Raw genomic sequence first — 18749 nt, 5'->3', positions numbered from 1 at the left:
CTAAATATGAATCATGGGTCCATGGTCTATAGTTTATAAGTGCTTATTTAATAACAACCATAAAACCTTAAATGATGCAAAAAGCTAAATTTGAATCATGAGGTTAATGCTGTAATTGCGGCCCATGGCCATCACTGTCCGGCTCCTCTGGACAGACACATGTGCTGTGTGACTCACCCTGTTTCCTCTGTCCCAGTGGACAGGACTTGCTTGCCCTCTGCTGCCAGTAGAAGTGGGTCCGACCGCTGGCATCCGATGTGGCTTGCATTTCTCTGATAGGTCCTTCCAGTCTGTCTCTAGGGCACATGCTCCTTGGCTCATAAAGGGCCAATGGCTAGTTTCCTTAGTAAATTTAAGACACCTTCCCCTAGGTGAGGGTGCATGAGCTTTAGGTTTTCTAGCTTGCTATGTCCTAGTGAAGATGTGTTTTCTGTCCATGTAACAACCTTTTCCTGTTTACTGATTCTGACCCTCCATTGCCCGAGCTGACCTTAGCCCGCTTACTGTATTGACCTTTTGCTGCCTGCCCTGGCCTCTGCCTGTTTCCTAACTATGAGTATCACCTGATCCCTTGATGCTGCCATCCACACCGGGACTATTCCAAGAGGTAATGGTTGTTCCCTTGCAGCAAAGTTCAGATCCTTGTACAGGGTTCAAAGGGTGAAAACCAGGGGACTGCCAAGATAAGGCCTTAGGTCTAGCCCAAAGTGAAACCAGCGGGTTGGCACAGTGGTTCCAAACCCCCTGCCTATAACAATTACTGATTGACTACATTATTTGTATGATGTGCCCTTAGAAGCAAGGGTTTATTTTTTTTTTTTATTTTTTTTTTTACATTTCATTATCGCCATTCAATAGAAATGTTAAAACAAGTGTATATATTATACATAAAGTTTATTGAAGCTAAGTACACAATCACCGGCGGAAAGCTGACAACTTTTTGTCAGTGTGTGGGATGATCCTCAAGTATATAGACTATACAGTAGGCTATACTATAGAACATAAAATTTCAATTTCAAAGCTTCGCTGTCAAAGCAGTGATCATATAGCATGGGAACATCGTGTTCATATATTAATACTATATGTTGGGCAGGTGTAGCTAGTGTAACTAGATAGTAGAGCTTTGTATATGGTCCAATTTCTCCCTCTTGTACTCTATTACCTAGCCAGTTATCACACTTATGCAACCATATTATTTTATTTGAATTTTTTTTCTTCCCTCTACCTAAAAGATTTCAGTTTGTTTTTCAATTGAGTTGTACAGTTTATAGGTCACATTAAAGGTGGAAAAAGTTCTGAAATGATCTATCTTTGTCTAATTTTTTTATATCACAGAAACCTGACATTTTAACAAGGGTGTGTAGACTTTTTATATCCACTGTATCTCATTTAGCAAATGTGCTATGAATGCTGACAATAGTGTCTTCCTGAGTAGAGAATATACGGCATTTTCAGGTGATAGTACAGCTTTGTATATGGTCCAATTTCTCCATCTTGTACTCTACGGCTGTGCCGTTTTTTGCGGTCCTCAAACCGCGGATCCGCAAAAAACAGAAGCCGCCTGTGTTGCCTTCCGCAATTTGCGGAACGGAACGGGCACCGGCAATATAAATGCCTATTCTTGTCCGCAAAGCGTGGAGAAGAATAGGACATATTATATTTTTTTTGCGGGACCGCGGACAGCACACGGAGTGTGGCACGGATGCGGACCCAAACAGCGGTCGTGAGCATGAGGCCTATTACCTACCCAGTTTGAGAAACACTGCAATACAAATTGTATTTACTTCTGTCTTTGTCCATGTGTGACATTTGATGATCTAGTAGCAGTTTGAAATAATTTTTCACTACCAGTTTTCTAAGGCCTTGTGCCTACTGCAGGATCTAGTCTTTGAGGTTTCTGAAGATGAAAACGAATAACAAGAACGGAACAAAGTATAGTCAATAATACTACTAACAAATTCCTATATTCAGATTAACATAGTTGTTGGTTTTCAAGGCATGCTGCTAGACTATATGAAGTAAACATTAATAAGAAAGGTGCACTACTGTGGATGCAAACAACCAAATCTGACTAAACCCTCAAACTGGTGTTAAAATTGAGAATTTAGCCAATATATCCTTATATTAAGGACATATCTGAGCTCGAGCACTGCGCCAAGGTTTCTCAAGTAGCTCGGGACCTAACACTAACCTACCTGTGCCATATGGGCAATACCAGGAGTCAGTGGGCGAATTACAGGAGTGTAAGGTTCGACTCACATTTACCTCCTTCATGCAGCCATGCTTGCAGTGGGAGGAGGGAGGAGGATGTGCGTCCCACCCAAGACTGACTGATAAGGCCCAGGCCTCACAGGTGCATCTAAATGTTGCCTGTGGATGAGAATCGGGCACATTTAAATTTGGAGTTTATATACCTCTAAACATATCTATATACAAACTACAAAAAATGGCGTGGTGTCAAAAGGCAGGAAGTGCTTAACCCCATACGCAGTTGTTCATCTATACCCAGGGGTGCAGATCCTGCACTTGTGGCCTGTTGCTAATGGCGATCCCCAGCAAAAATGCATACAGTGGAGGATGCCCGCAGCGGACCACAAGTACCACAAAAAGACATCTTACACAAGATAGAAAAATGTGGCAAACAACCAAATCTGACTAAACCCTCAAACTGGTGTTAAAATTGAGAATTTTGCCAATATATCCTTATATTAAGGACATATCATCTGAGCCCGAGGACCGTGCCAAGGTATCTCAAGTAGCTCGGGACTTAACGCTGACCTACCTGTGCCGTATGGGCAATACCAGGAGCCAGTGGGTGAATTACAGGAGTGTAAGGTCCCACCCTAGGCAAAAGCTAATTTTGCCGCCCCCTTGACTCTACCCATTGGCCACGCCCTTTGACCTGCCCCTTTTTTGTCAGCCACCGATTTATTGTTGCATGCAACATTTTACTTGAGCAGCTAATTTTAGATATTCTACAGCAGTCCTGTTACAATCCCCCCTCCCCCAATCAGCCTTTCGACTAAATAATAAAAATAGTAAAATAGAAAATTGAATTAAAACATTTTAATTATAAACATTTTCTCATATGCAAAACATAAAATAGCAGCATTGCACATATACAGCAGCACGTACCTCTCACATCCAGGGCCTCTAGGGGACGACTCCTCCAATGTAGATCTTCTCTGTTATCATCTTCTCCATTCGGTCCAGACACTTCTCTCAGCCGCCTCGTCTCTGCAGAGTGTGACACACAGACATCTTAGTGTCCTCACTTTTTTATCATCATCCCCCAACCTGGAGTCCTCACAGTGTTATCTTGCTGCTCGCTGTGCCCCGGCCCCAATACCACAAATACTATTCTGAAGAAATAATAGTGCCCCCATAGTAATAGTCCCACCAATAGTAAATCCCTTCTAGAATGCCCTCATTAGTAATACTGCCCCCTACACTGCTCCACATTAAGTAATATGCCCCCCACACTGCCTCACATTAAGTAATTTGCCCCCACACTGCCCCACATTAAGTAATTTGCCCCCCACACTGCTCCACATTAAGTAATTTGCCCCCCACACTGCCCCACAATATGTAATTTGCCCACACACTGCCTCACATTAAGAAATTTGCCCCCACACTGCCCCACATTATGTAATTTGCCCCCCACACTTCTTCACATTAATTTGCCCCCACTCTGCCCCACATTATGTTGTTTGCCCCCCCACACTGCCCTCCATTATGTAATTTGCCCCCCCCACTAAGTAATTTGCCCCCACACTGCCCCACATTATGTAATTTGCCCCCCACACTTCTTCACATTAATTTTCCCCCACTCTGCCCCACATTATGTTGTTTGCCCCCCACAGTGCCCTCCATTATGTAATTTGCCCCCCCACTAAGTAATTTTGCCCCCAGACTTCCCTCCATTATGTAGTCGTCGTCCCTTCCCCCGTACTTGTGTTGCTGATCCTGTACAGTCTGTACTTGCCGGCTGCGCGAGCATGAGTTCAGTTGAGTTCAGTGTCTTCGGCGCGCAATCCCGTCCTGCGGCACGTGATTCCGCGAGACCCACCTCTTGAGGTCACAGGTCTCCCAGGATTGCACGCCGAAGTGACTGAACTCATGCCCGAGCAGCCGGCAAGTACAGGATCAGATCAGCGACACAAGTACAAGGGGGTGGGTGCTAGTGGTGTTGGGAACTTAGGTCCGGGGGGGTGACACCCCATCAGACTGGTGTCACCCGATGCGGCCCGCACCCGCCGCACCCACCTCGCAATGCCACTGGCGGCCAGACTCCAGAGCGCCGGCGCCCCCAGCAAGAGTGTGATCTATGCGGTGGCCCCGACTCCCAGTTACTTGCCGGGCTGCGCGAGCATGAGTTCAGTTAAGTTCAGTGTCCTTGCTCACAGTTAGATCGCCGTAATCTCGCGATGCGCGAGTTCGCGCATGCGCAGTTCCTTCCCTGGGGCTGATGCCAGCACAGGGAAGGAACACTATACCGGCACTGCGCATGCGCGAGCTCTCGCATCGCGAGATTACGGCGATCTAACTGTGAGCAAGGAGGAGATTCAAAGGACATAGGCGGTGCTGGGCTCCTTCACAGGGAGGCGTGGCTGGTCTCCAAGAAGGTTAGTACAGCCCCTTGGGCACCTTACATATCTATAAAATCATTTTTTAAACACAATAAAAGCACACAGCCCTATAGGACAGGTATATTGCGGACATGCTAGGTGCGATCTAGCCGTGCATGTCTGCATCTCTATAAGCTAAAACGAGGTGACAGAATCCCTTTAAAGTTTATTCATGATAGAAACTGCTTTTCTCAGCCTCTGGGAGGGTCAGCTTGCTTGGCAGCCTTTTTCTAACACTGTGCAAGCTGTACGATAGATGTAAATTATCCACTGTGCATCCACTTAGACTTCAAGATTTGAGAAGAAAGTACATTTATTATCCCTCTAATAGGGGAAAGTCTGGTAGCTCTGACTTGCATAAGCAGGATACTGTACAGGAACTGCTGTATTGGGGTTGGCTGCTGCAATATAAGTGACAAAGGAGCAGGCAGACTATTTAGGGTTGGAAGCATAACGAATGTTCCCTGCACTGCTAATAACACAATGACATTGATTAGTACTTGTACCCTTGGACAGGGCTACTCAACTAGTTTTATTAAAGGTCCACATACCTGGGTCTGCAGTCAGGTGAAGGTCCGAGCTGAACGCCAACAGTAAAGATGCCATGCGATCATGTGATCCATGCGCGCGGGGCGCTCTGAAGTTATAGTGGAGCGACCCGGGTAAGTCCCAGAATTAGTACGGGCCACATTAGTGGCCAGTAAGAACAATGCCCCCAGTAAGAGTAATGCCCCCATTAGTGCCCCCCTTCTCTGCTTTTGCAAAAAAGAATAAAAAATTTGCATTCACCTGGCTGCGGTGAACATTCGCTGCAAGCTCAGGACCGGTGCTCCAACGTGATGATGTCTTGTAGGTCCTGTCCTGAGCTTCTAGTCAGCAGGGAGTGTTCTCCACAGCGTCAGCAAATGGAGGTGGAGGTACCATAATTTTATTATTTTTTTACTAGCACAAGTAGCGGTGGAGGTAAAGGCTGTACTAATGAGCATTCCATGATGGAAGCGCTCATTAGTGAGGGTACTTTCACACTTGCAGCAGGACGGATCCGACAGGCTGCTCACCCTGTCAGATCCATCTTGCCACTACTTCGCTGTGCCGCTACTCTGTGCCCATCGATTATAATGGGGATGGGGGCAGAGCTACGGCGTAGCACGGTGAGAGGCCGCCAGACTAAAAGTACTACATGTCCGACTTTTTCGTCTGGCGGCCTCACGCCGTGCACTGCCATGCTGCGCCGTAGCTCCACTCCCGCTATAGTCAATGGGGAGTGGCAGTCCGGCGAAATAGCGGCAGGACGGATCTGACAGGGTGAACAGCCTGTCGGATCTGTCCTGCCGCAAGTGTGAAAGGAGCCTAACAGTCCTTACAGGAAAATTCTGGCACCGGCAAGGGAACTAAAATACCAGCCTTGCTGATGAACTACTGGCCGGGTGGCAACCCAAGCCACAGAACAGACATATGATAGTTTTGTTCCGCATCCAATTACCATTATTGGGGGATTGGATGCGGACCCCTTAATTACAATGGGGCCACAAGAGATGCAGACAGCACACTGTGTGCTGTCTGCATCTTTTTCCGCTCCATTGAAACTAAGGGGTCCGCATCCAATGCCCCAATAATGGGAGTTGGATGCGGAACAAAACTATCATGGTTTGAGTGGGCTTAATCACTTTATTTAATCAGGTTACCTAAAGAAGATGGCCCAGGAGAGATGGGAACACGACACTGGCTGGAGTCCTTTCCTGCAGTCAGTGACGTGTTCCCACCTCTCTGTAGCCCTCTCCACGCCCCCCTTCCTTCCCAAATGTGACATTTATATCATTGGTGGCAGTGGTGATGTCCCTCCCCTCTCCAGCAGCACGTAAGTGTCCTTTGGAGCTTGAAGCTCCCTTACGTGCTGCCGATGCTGCAGGGGAGGAGGGACCTGTGAGCGCACTGAGGGAGAAAGCTCCCTCCACCTGCAGGTGCCGGATGAAAGCGCTGGTGCCTGCATGTGGAGGGAGCCGTCTCTCACTGCGCCCCTGGGAAGGAGGAAGTGCGCCGGTAAGCTCCGCCTCCTGCACGTACCAGAGTGTGCAGGAGAGGAGGAGCGCTACATGTCTCACTGCGCTCAGCGCTCTGGGAGTGGGACAGGAGGAAGTGCGCCGGTAAGCTCCTCCTCCCGCACGTACCAGAGTGTGCAGGAGAGGAGGAGCGCTACATGTGGAGGGAGCCGGCCTGTCTCACTGCGCCCCTGGGAAGGAGGAAGTGCGCCGGTAAGCTCTTCCTCCTGCACATACCAGAGTGTGCAGGAGAGGAGGAGCGCTACATGTGGAGGGAGCCCTGTCTCACTGCGCTCTGGGACAGGAGGAAGTGCGCCGGTAAGCTCCTCCTCCTGCACGGTACAGTGTGCAGGAGAGGAGGAGCGCTCTGAAGGATGGCCGGGGTCCGGACAACTGGCGGCCGCAGTCCGTATTTGGACCGCGGTCCGCCAGTTGAGTACCCCTGCCCTAGGAGAAGACAATTATCTATAATCTACAAATAGAGTTCTATAGTCAATTATTGAAAGTATGGGCTGCCAATGATAAATGATAATGGTGGAACTGATAGAAGTACGGTTAGGAGGTTATGCAGATAAGCACTGCTTAATTGTCATTCATTGCAAGTTTCAGGTTGGGATATTTTACACAGTAACATAGTACATAAGGCCGAAAAAAGACATTTGTCCATCCAGTTCGGCCTGTTATCCTGCAAGTTGATCCAGATGAAGGCAAAAAAAAAAAACTGTGAGGTAGAAGCCAATTTCCCCCAATTTAGGGGAATAAAAAATTCCTTTCCGACTCCAATCAGGCAATCAGAATAACTCCCTAGATCAACGACCCCTCTCTAGTAGCCATAGCCTGTAATATTATTACGCTCCAGAAATACATCCAGGCCCCTCTTGAATTCCTTTATTGTACTCACCATCACCACCTCCTCAGGCAGAGAGTTCCATAGTCTCACTGCTCTTACCGTTAAGATCCCTCTTCTATGTTTGTGTACAAACCTTCTTTCCTCCAGACGCAGAGGATGTCCCCTCGTCACAGTCACAGTTCTGGGGATAAATAGATGATGGGATAGATCTCTATACTGACTCTGATATATTTATACAGTCGTCTTTTTTCTAAAGTGAATAACCCTAATTTTGATAATCTTTCAGGGTACTGTAGAGGCCCCATTCCAGTTATTAGTTTAGTTGCCCTCCTCTGGACCCTCTCCAGCTCTGCTATGTCTGCCTTGTTCACAGGAGCCCAGAACTGTACACAGTACTCCATGTGTGGTCTGACTAATGATTTGTAAAGTGGTAGGACTATGTTCTTATCACGGGCATCTATGCCCCTTCTGATGCAACCCATTATCTTATTGGCCTTGGCAGCAGCTGCCTGACACTGGTTTTTGCAGCTTAGTTTGCTGTTTATTAAAATTCCTAGATCCTTTTCCATGTCAGTGTTACTGAGTGTTTTATCATTTAGTATGTACAGGTGACTTGCATTATTCCTTCCCATGTGCATAACTTTACATTTGTCAGTGTTAAACCTCATCTGCCAATTATCTGCCCAAGCCTCCAATCTATCCAGATCGCTCTGTAGTAGTATACTGTCCTCTTCAGTGTAAATTACTTTACACAGTTTAGTGTCATCTGCGAAAATTGATACTTTACTATGCAAGCCTTCTACAAGATCATTAATAAATATATTGAAGAGAATAGGGCCCAATACTGACCCCTGAGGTACCCCACTAGTAAAAGTGACCCAATCTGAGTATGTACCGTTAATAACCACCCTCTGTTTTCTATCATTGAGCCAGTTACTTACCCACATACAGACGTTTTCTCCCAGTCCGATCCCTCACGAATCCATTTTCAAATATGTACTGTTTTGCCTCCTCACTAACAACTGCATACCAAATCTATTATAAAAAAGATTTTCATCCTCTTGACCTACTTTATTAGGCTAAATTAAGCATGCTTTTTAAGCATAGCAATTTGTCAAAATACGAAGTTTTACAATGAGATAATAGGCGAATGCATTTAAAACATATTTAGAATAAAAATATTGGCTGTTAAAGATCAATATAATTATAAAGTCACTGAAAGTGACATAGAGACAAATCAAAAGTTTTAATTGATAGGGGTCTGAATGTTGAGACCCCCACCGATCTCTAGAATGAGGAGAGAGAAGTGACTGTACATCACACTCTCTCTTCTTGCTACAGAGGACGGAATCGAGACAGGCCCATAGATTTTCTACTGAGCTTGTCTCCAGCAGCAAGGAGAGAGAGAGAGCGCGATATGCAAGCTCTTCTCTCTCTTCATTCTAGTGATCAGTGGGGGTCTCAGCAGTCAGACCTCCAGCAATCTGACATATCAAAGGTTTTTTGAAAACTCAGTGATCCTTTAGGTAATCAGAACATGCCATACATATGTCCTTGAAGGGTGACCTATTTTTAGTTATTGTCACGGTCCCTCAGGTGACTGATGTCAGGAAATCAAGGAGATTGCCTGAGCGTGGAGGAATCTAACAGCCTCCTTGATTTCTCTTGATTCAGTGTTGATAGAGTTAATGACCACTTCCCTTTTCTCAGCTGTTGCTCAGTGGTCTCACCCCACCCTTCTGACTAGGCGGGTGATAGCTTCATTTAGGTTTGGCTAAGCTGGTGTGAGATCCTCTTTGGTGTTCCTATTCTTCCATCTCTACAGAAGTTAAGTGTCGCGTTTGTATTTGTTATATTCCCTGTTGTTGTATCTGGGCCTGAGACAGAGACTTCCATTTGTCCATCTGGGGAGGAATGGGTTGTCTCTGGTCCTATACTTATTCCAGGGCCTTATAGGAAAATCCGGGCCTACGTATACTGCTTATAAATATTCCTACCTTCAAGGTCTATTCATATTGATAAGTAGTCAGGGCCCGGATTAGGGTTGTTTAGGAGGTGACCTGTTTCTTCCCTAGTTTCCAGGCCCAGCTACTGTTCCCCTTCCCTCCTGTGTTCAGTGTGGAGTGCCCCCCCCCCCCTCCACACACTGATCGTGACATTATTAACCGCCAACAAAAAACGCCATTTCATTCAGGTCAGTGCAGCTATGGATCCTATGTCTGTACTCATTTAGCCGGGACTGTCTTTGGAGTTAGCTGACCTCCGTGCGACAGTCTTACAGATTCAGAGACCACAGGCGGCTGGTTCTGATGGTGGGTACCAGGCCTGCCCTGAACCTAAGGTTGCCCTCCTGGAAAGATTTTCTGGGGGTAGTAACAATTTCATTTGGTTCAGGGAATCGTGTAAATTGTACTTTATGCTGCGTCCATACTCTTATGGGGAGTGTCAACATGTGGGTATGATAATTTCTTTGCTAAAGGATGATGCACAGTCTTGGGCTTTTTCTCTGCCGACCGGATCACCGTCCCTCCTGTCAGTAGATTAATGTTTTAGAGCCTTGAGTCTTATTTATGATGACTCGGATCGGATGTCTCAGGCTGAGACCAAGTTACGTGGTTTACGGTATGGAGAACACTCCACAGAGATCAATTGCTCTGAATTTAGGAGATGGGCTACGGATACGGAGTGGGATGATCCTGCTCTCCGTAGCCAGTTCTGTCAGGGTCTATCTGAGAGACTGCAGGACGCGTTGGCCTTTCATAAAAAACCTGAGTCATTGGAAGCAGCCATAGAGTCCAAAACTGTGGAAATCAAGGTATTTATTGACAGTGGGTCTGGGGTTAACCTGATTGATGGACAGTTTGTTCGTTTTTATGGGTTGACTATTAGTGCACTAGAGAGAAGCATTTCTGTCTTTGCAATTGATTCTGCACCTCTTACCCAAAAATGCCTGTCACAGGTGGTAAATGACATCCATTTAAGAGTGGGTGATTTCCATCAGGAATCTGTCTCGTGTTATGTGTTGGAGGGTCTGCCTGCTCCGATGGTTTTGGGCTTACCATGTTAAGCAAACATAACCCTACTATCGCCTGGCAAGCGAGACAGATTCTCTATTGGAGTGATTCTTGCATGGACAACTGGATGCGTCTTTCTCTCTGGTCACCACTAAAACTCTGTGGTCACCACTAAAACAGATTTTATGATGTGTTTTCCGAGAGTGGTAACCAAGAGTTACCCCAGCATTTGGAGTATGATTGTCCCGTCAATTTTTTTCCTGGAGCTAAACTGCCCAAATCTTGGTTGTATAATCTTTTGGAGGCTGAAAGAAAGGCTATGCAAGAGTATATCACCGAGAGCATGGCGAAAGGTCATATCAGACCATCCAAATCCCCAGTGGCTGCTGGGTTGTTCTTTGTAAAAAAAAAAAAAAAGATGGTACCCTTAGACCATGTCTGGACTTCCGTGAGCTCAACCGTATTTACGTCTGTGATCCTTACCCCCTTCCTTTGATTCTGGATTTGTTTAGTCAGATTGTCGGTGCCAAGGTGTTCTCTAAATTGGATCTGAGGGGGAATATAATCTGGTAAGGATCAGGGAGGGGGATGAGTGGAAGACTGCATTTAATACCCCTGGTCATGCCCTTTGGGTTAAACAACGCTCCAGCGGTTTTTAATCATCTGGTGGGGAGATTTGTTGTTATATATGGATGACATATGTCACGAGTTGAAGGTCCCAGGAGAGACCACCGCGTCGTCAAGCAATAAACGGAAATCAGGTACAGACACATAAGAGTTTATGGCACAAACAGAAACATGGAAAGCAGCACAGATAAAACATGAGCTCTATGTACCATCAGCACAGTGGGAGAAAACCCCCACTGCGCCACTGTCTAGTAATACTCCAGAGGGGCGTAACTAAGCAACTCCTGGTTTTCACTAGAGCCCTAGATGGTAGGGTTAGACTTAGCCGCAGGAAGTTGCCAGGGTCCACTCTGGAGCGTGACCTAGACAGTGACAGCAGGAGTGAATGGACAACAGGTACCAGAAGGTACCGACTGCACATAGGCTAACATAACATACAGGTAAATACAAAACAGGGCAAATGATAACACAAGCAGGAGTTCATGCAAGGGAGCAGGAGTGGCAATGAGCAGAGAAGGACTTGCTCCACCAGTAGTAAACTGCATGGCCTTGTCATGCCACTCTGCTGCAAAGGCTTGCTGAACACAGACATATGAATACACACAAAGTAACTAAAACATAACTGGCAGAACAGAAAGACAGGAAAAAGGACGCAAATGAACAAGTAGGGAAACCCACAGAGCACAGGCAGACAGACACGGATCCCATGGGTCAGCAGCATGGGAGAGAGAGTACAAACCAGGAGCAGGACAAGACAACACACACCAGGAGAGCTGACCCAGAACTGAGGAAACCTCAGCCTTATATACAGGTTCCATGGGTGCAGCAGAGAGACCACACCCATGGAGCAGACAGAGGATTAACTCCTAATAGGCACACAGGGGAGTTAACCCATAAAGAACCACAAATGACACAGGAACAGAACTTCAGCGAGGAGCGCCGAACAAGCAATGACGGAAGGTCACAGCCAGAGGTAACGACTGTGACAACATACTAATTTATTCTCCAGACATGGAGACTTATAAGGATCATGTGAGACAGGTGTAACAGATCCTAATAGAGAATAAATTGTATGCGAAGATGGAAAAATGTGTTTTTGCCGTTCAGGAAGTGCAATACCTGGGTTACCTGCTCTCACCCTCAGGTTTTCGTATGGATCCCAAGAAAGTCTGTGCGGTGTTGGACTGGGATCGACCCGAAAATCTGAAAGCGCTTATGCGGTTTTTGGGATTCACCAACTACTACCGTAAATTCATCTTGAACGATTTAACTGTTGTTAAACCTTTAACAGACATGACTAGGAAGGGGGTCAATTTCTCTGTTTGGTCTAAGGCGGCATTACAAGCCTTTTCTGCTGTGAAGGAATGTTTTGCTTCAGCCCCTATTCTGGTGCAACCGGACGTGCCTCAGCCATTCATTGTAGAGGTTGTCGCATTTGAGGTAGGGAATGGGAGCAGTTTTGTCGCAAGGTTCTTTACCTAGTAAATGGCCCCCATGTGCTTTTTTCTCCAAAAAAACTTTTGACTGCTGAAAGAAATTATGACGTGGGTAATAGGGAATTGCTGGCCATTAAGTTGGCTTTTAAAGATTGCCGCCATTGGTTGGAATGAGCAATTCATCCTATTATGGTAATTACTGATCACAAAAATCTGGCTTACCTTGAGTCGGCTAAATGACTGAATCTAAGGCAGGCCAGATGGTAGTTTTTCACCAGATTTAACTTTATTGTCACCTACCGCCCTGGGGTTAAGAATGTCAAGGTGGATGCTTTGTCGTGCAGCTTTCCTGGGGGAGGGGTGATTCTACAGATCCTAGTCCTATTTTGTCTGAAGGGGTAGTCATATCTGCCCTATATCCTGATCTTGAGGCTAAGGTGTTGGAGGCCCAAGAGGATTCTCCGGACTCTTGTCCTCCAGGGAAATTGTTTGTTCCTTCAGACTTACGTCATAAGGTATTTGAGGAACATCACTGTACTGTCTTGGCTGGACACCCTGGGAGTAGATCCACTGTCGATCTCATCTCGCGCAGATTTTGGTGGCCGGGCTGCGTAAGTGTGTTGAGGACTATGTGTCAGCCTGTTGTACCTGTGCTCGTGCTAAGGTGACACATACTCGGCCTTCTGGATCTCTTCTTCCGTTACCCATCCCGTCCAGACCTTGGACGCATTTGTCCATGGACTTTATCACGGATTTACCGAATTCTTCGGGAAAAAACGTGATCCTGGTGGTAGTTGATCGGTTTAGCAAAATGGCACATTTTATAGCATTGCCTGCTCTACCTAATGCCAAGACTCTTGCACAGGTGTTTGTCGATAACATCGTGAAACTACATGGCATTCCCTCTGATGTGGTGTCTGATCAGGGGACTCAGTTTGTTTCCAGATTCTGGAAATTGTTCTGTACTCGACTGGGGGTACAATTGTCCTTTTCTTTGGCTTTTCATCCTCAGTCGAACAGAAAGACGGAGCGCACCAATCAAAATCTGGAGACTTACTTGAGATGTTTTGTTTCGGAGAACCAGGAGGAGTGGTCTTCATTCTTGTCGTTAGCTGAGTTTGCCATTAATAACTGTAGACAGGAGTCCACTGATATGTTGCCGATTTTTGGGGCATATGGATTCCAACCACAGTTTGGCACATTTTCTGGTTCTCAAACTTCCGGTATTCATGAGGAGGAACTATTTTCCTCTTCTTTGTCTTCGATTTGGCGGAAAATTCAAAATAACCTGAAAAAGATGGGCAACAGGTATAAGCGTGTGGCTGACAGGAGACGTATGAATGGTCCGGACCTGAGAGTGGGTGATTCTGTGTGGCTGTCCACAAGAAACATTAAGCTTAAGGTACCTTCTTGGAAGTTGGGCCCAAGATTTATTGGTCCATATAAGATCACTGCCATTGTTAACCCTGTAGCCTTTTGTCTTTAAACTCCTCAGGCTTTGAAAGTTCATAATGTATTTCATAAGTCGTTGTTGAAGAAATGTGTTGAACCTGTTGAGTCGTCCTCCTTGCCTTCCGCTCCTTTCATGGTGGATGAAGTTCTCCATAGATCCCTCCAGTATCTCGTCCACTGGAGGGGTTACGGACCAGAGGAGAGGATGTGGGTTCCAGCGGCCAATGTTAATGCAAATCGTTTGGTGAAGGTCTTTCACAGAGCCCATCCTGATAAAGTCAGTCCTGGGTGCCCAGAGTTCTGCCAGGAATATTCCTACCTTCCAGGTCTATTCATATCGATAGGTAGTCAGGGTCCGGATTAGGGTTGTCTAGGAGGTGACCTGTTTCTTCCCTAGTTTCCAGGCTAAGTTACTGTTCCCCTTCCCTCCTGTGTTCAGTGAGTGTGGAGGAAACCCCCCCCCCCCCCCCACACACACACACTGATCGTGACAGTTATAGACTTGGACAACAACACCACAACTGTTCAGTCTTTCAGGATTAATCTTTTTTTTGTGTTCATATTACACTTAATATTTTTTATATAGTCCCTCCACTTTAATAGGCTCAAAGTTAAAAAGGTCTGGAGCTTCTTATAAGTGTTGAATTTGTATGTGTTAGCTGTTCATAAAAACTCAGTATGTGAGCTAGCAATGCAAGTAGTAGAGGCTGTCATTAGGCTGAAAAAAGTGGATTATAGCTGAATTCTTCTCTTGTTAAAGAAAAATTCCGTAACAGCATTTTTCCAAGCAATTAACACTCTCAAGAAGGTGGACATATTGTCAAAGTCTACATTCAAGAGACACCTTCATAAACATATATACAGAAGATTTATCGCAATATGCATAGCACTGGTGATGCACAAAAACATTAAGACTAGATAAAACTTTGTAATATAACTTGTTTAAAAGCGACCAGTTCTGGAACAACATTTTTTGGACAAATGAAAGCAAGATCAGCTTGTATGAAAATGATGACAATAGATTAAGAAAAGAAAGTAAGTGTTTACCACATCTCTGTCAAGCATAGTGGAGGCAACGTAATGCCAAGGGCAGACAATAAAACTGGGTCGCTGGTGTTTAATGATTATGTAAATGCAGAAATGTAGGACGGATTCTGAGGTGCAACAAAAAGATAGCATAGCGCTTCATAGTATAGATGACCCAAAGTATACTACAAAAGTACCCAAAAGCTTCTTTAAGCAAAATTCACTTCTTACATGAGGGAAATCTGCAGGCAACATGGTATAAGCAATAGATATATAGTTTTGTGGTAAAAGTAGAACTTGTGCCTTAGGGCTGTAATTTCGAAACAGTTAAACGTTCCAAGACGTAGAAAAATTTACAGGGAGCTGGGCATGCTGAAAATTACCAGTCATTGGCTTCAGTGGTGACATGCGCAGGAACGGCATGTGACTGTTGCACGTCACTGTTCCAGCTGCGGCGCTCGAACCAAGGTGCTCTGACCAGTGAAGATCTTGTAAATTTTTTCTAGGTCTCGGACAACCCTTTAAACACCTTTAAAGATGAAAGTCTACACTTCAGTCACATGTTGATGGTTCTATATGAAATCTATTATGACAATGCACATTTGTTAAATTATAAAAATTGTACCACTTTCCAAATATTTTTGGACCCAGCTATAAATATGTGAGTATACATACACACATCTTCTGGTTAAAATTATTTCTACACACATTCAACTGATTTACAAATTGTCCTTTTACCTCCAAGCCTCTACACTGAAAAATATCTATGTTCTTTCTTTGCTCTTCTAGACAGCCCAAAGGTTGATACTATCCCATTACTATGCTTTGAAGAGAAACTTCTCTGTAGTTAATTACAGTCATCAGAATGTGTCCTGTTCTTTCATGTGGCTATCAGTTGAAGGAGGCAAAACCCACAAAGATAATTGACATAACATGCCTCCAGGTACCTCAGTGCTTATAGAATGTACACTCATTGACTAAAAAAGCACCAAGGAGGAGTTGTTGGAACGGAATTAATCTTTCTATGTGTGAATGTAATGATATATATAAGTGATTACAATATTAGAGGAAAGGATACGATTCCTGGAGAAAACTGTAAAATTCAATGGAGGATCTTGTTCCCTATTGGGCCTCCTCTAGTCTGTATACAAGATGAGATACGATTGGGCATGGAAGCATACAGGTTTTTTTTGGTATCCTGCGGAAAATTTGCCCACAGATATTTTCTGCATGGGCCTGTAGATCCTGCACACTTGTAAGTTGCAGAAGCTGCCGTCTCAGCTGGTCCCATAAATGCTCAATTGATGATAAATCTGGCAACTGGGCAGGCCAAGGAAGTGTTGAAATCTAGCGGAGACATACCTGGGAAACCCTTGCTGTGTGTGGGAAGCATTATACTTCTGAAAAACGCCAGTTGGAAGACCTGCTGTATGAGTCAACACAAGAGGTACCCTACCCAAAAGTAGCCTCTGAGAGTCTTTTTATAGGGCAGCGGGAGAAGTACTTGTGACAAGACCCATTCTAATCAGAACCTGTAATCATTTACATATCTGCCTAAGACTACTAGTGGAAAAATGAGGATAAAAAATGAAAATGAAGGACATTTTATATTGTTAGGATTGCAGTTTTTTTCAGGTAAAGTAAGAATTTTGGGGGAGATTTATCAAACTGGTGTAAAGTAGAACTGGTTTAGTTGCCCATGGCAATCAATCAGCTTCCACCTTTCATTTTTCACAGCTACTTTGGAAAATTATTGGTTGCTATGGGCAACTAAGCTAGTTCTACTTTACTCCAGTTTGATTGATCTCCCCCATTATTTATATATTTTTGCTCTATTGGCCGTCATCTGCCACAACTTACCCGTGTAAGGGTGCATTCACACGTCAGTATTTTTACCTTTCCAGATGAACGTTCCTGTTTTTTGCGGATCCGAAAATCTGGATGACATGAGGATGCTTTTAGCATGTCATCCGATTTTTTGACGGATCCATTGACTAGAATGGGATGACGGAACGCAAAATCGGACAAATAGTAGGACAGGGTATATTTTTTTTCCAGGATCCGAATAACGGAACCCATGGAACAGAACGGAATCACGGAATCGGAGAGCACCATGAGTGCTCTCCGATTATTTGCGGATTCCATTGAAAATGAATGGATCCGCATAACGTTCCGTTTTTAATCGGAACGGATGCGGAACACCAAAACGGACGTGTGAATGGACCCTAATAGAAAGGACTTTCTTCTGCTGAGCTTGTTTTATTTTGTCACAGTTGTCTTATTTCTCAATACTAGAGGCTACCTGATAGCTGCTCCATCAGTTTTCCGTTCAGGGGTTGAAGAAGCCGTGAGTGTCACCATCTTCCACACACTTACAGAAACCAAGATCCAGATGAAGCTGGTGGTAAAAGGCGAAACTGTAGCATCTGGTTATGGAACAGTATTAGGTATGTAAAAGTGTACCATGCAATAATATTTTATTTTCATTTATTTGTGTCTAGGAAATGTATTTATATGGTTAATCTTTATTTATCCGTCCTGCCTTTAAGCAAATACCATCAGAAGATTCCAGATCATCACTTCACTGCTTGTCTAGAGGAGATTAAAAAAGCATGGCTGTTATCTTTCTAAAATAGCACCTCTTGATCATGAGCAGTGTATGGCAATGCAGCTCAGCATCAGTGGCGCTGTTTCTAGAAGGCAGAAATCTTTTTCTAATCTCATACAATTTGGCAATTCACAATGGAAAACCAATAGCATTGTTTTTCAAAAACAAGCTGATCCAAGGACAAATTACTGCTTGCATTATTCTTCGGATGAAGTAGAAATAAGATGGCATTAAAGGCATTTTAGGCAACATGTTTTGACTTCCCCAATTCAAGGGAATTCCTTGAACAGCATGGGTTATAATCTGCTGCCATGGACAACAAGATTTCTACAAATAATGACCTGGAATTTCCAGAATCAGCATGATGTCTGCCTCTGTACAGAATAGTAAAAGGCTTTTTTTTTTTTTTAAACTAAAATAATTGTATAGAGGAGCCTTACTTACTAAGTTCCACAAAGTGAAGGCTTTGAAAGTACAGCAAAAGCTATGGTAAAGTGTCCCATGTGTATGTGGAGTTGAGAGTAAGAGTTGAATGGAATGTCTCATTAGAAAAATTACCTATTGTTTAAATCACATTTTATATTAAACATTTTTTAGAAATTTTTTATAGTTTTTTTATTTATTTTCCATGTCACTATATTTTAAAAAAAAGTATGTAATCCTGCAATTTTCGTACTGGCTACTAGATCTAATAATAGGTTAAGATTTTCTGTTCTATACAGGTAAGACTACTTTCACACTAGCGCTCGGGTGTCCGCTTGTGAGTTCCGTTTGAAGGGGCTCACAAGCGGCCCCGAACGCATCCGTACTGCCCTAATGCATTCTGAGTGGACGCGGATCAGCTCAGAATGCATCAGTCTGGCAGCGTTCAGGCTACGCTCCGCTCAGCAAGCGGACACCTGAACGCAGCTTGCAGCGTTTGGGTGTCCGCCTGGCCGTGCGGTGGCAAACGGATCCGTCCAGACTTACAATGTAAGTCAATGGGGACGGATCCGTTTGAAGTTGACACAGTATGGCTCAATTTTCAAACGGATCCGTCCCCCATTGACTTTCAATGTAAAGTCTGGAC

General features: G+C 44.7%; 1 protein-coding gene across 1 annotated transcript in view; it reads left to right on the top strand.

Annotated features, from left to right (window-relative positions):
• The window catches only part of CPAMD8 (C3 and PZP like alpha-2-macroglobulin domain containing 8), a 177633-nt gene that overhangs the window by 5457 nt on the left and 153427 nt on the right, over window positions 1-18749 (top strand). Inside the window, exon 2 of the mRNA XM_040417458.1 lies at window positions 17368-17519. Within this exon, the coding sequence (XP_040273392.1) occupies window positions 17368-17519 (152 nt within the window). The remainder of the gene's footprint in view (window positions 1-17367; window positions 17520-18749) is intronic.

Source organism: Bufo bufo, chromosome 2 (assembly GCF_905171765.1).
Source record: "Bufo bufo chromosome 2, aBufBuf1.1, whole genome shotgun sequence".
Classification (NCBI taxonomy): Eukaryota; Metazoa; Chordata; class Amphibia; order Anura; family Bufonidae; genus Bufo; species Bufo bufo.
This window is presented reverse-complemented; position numbering and strand designations above follow the sequence as displayed.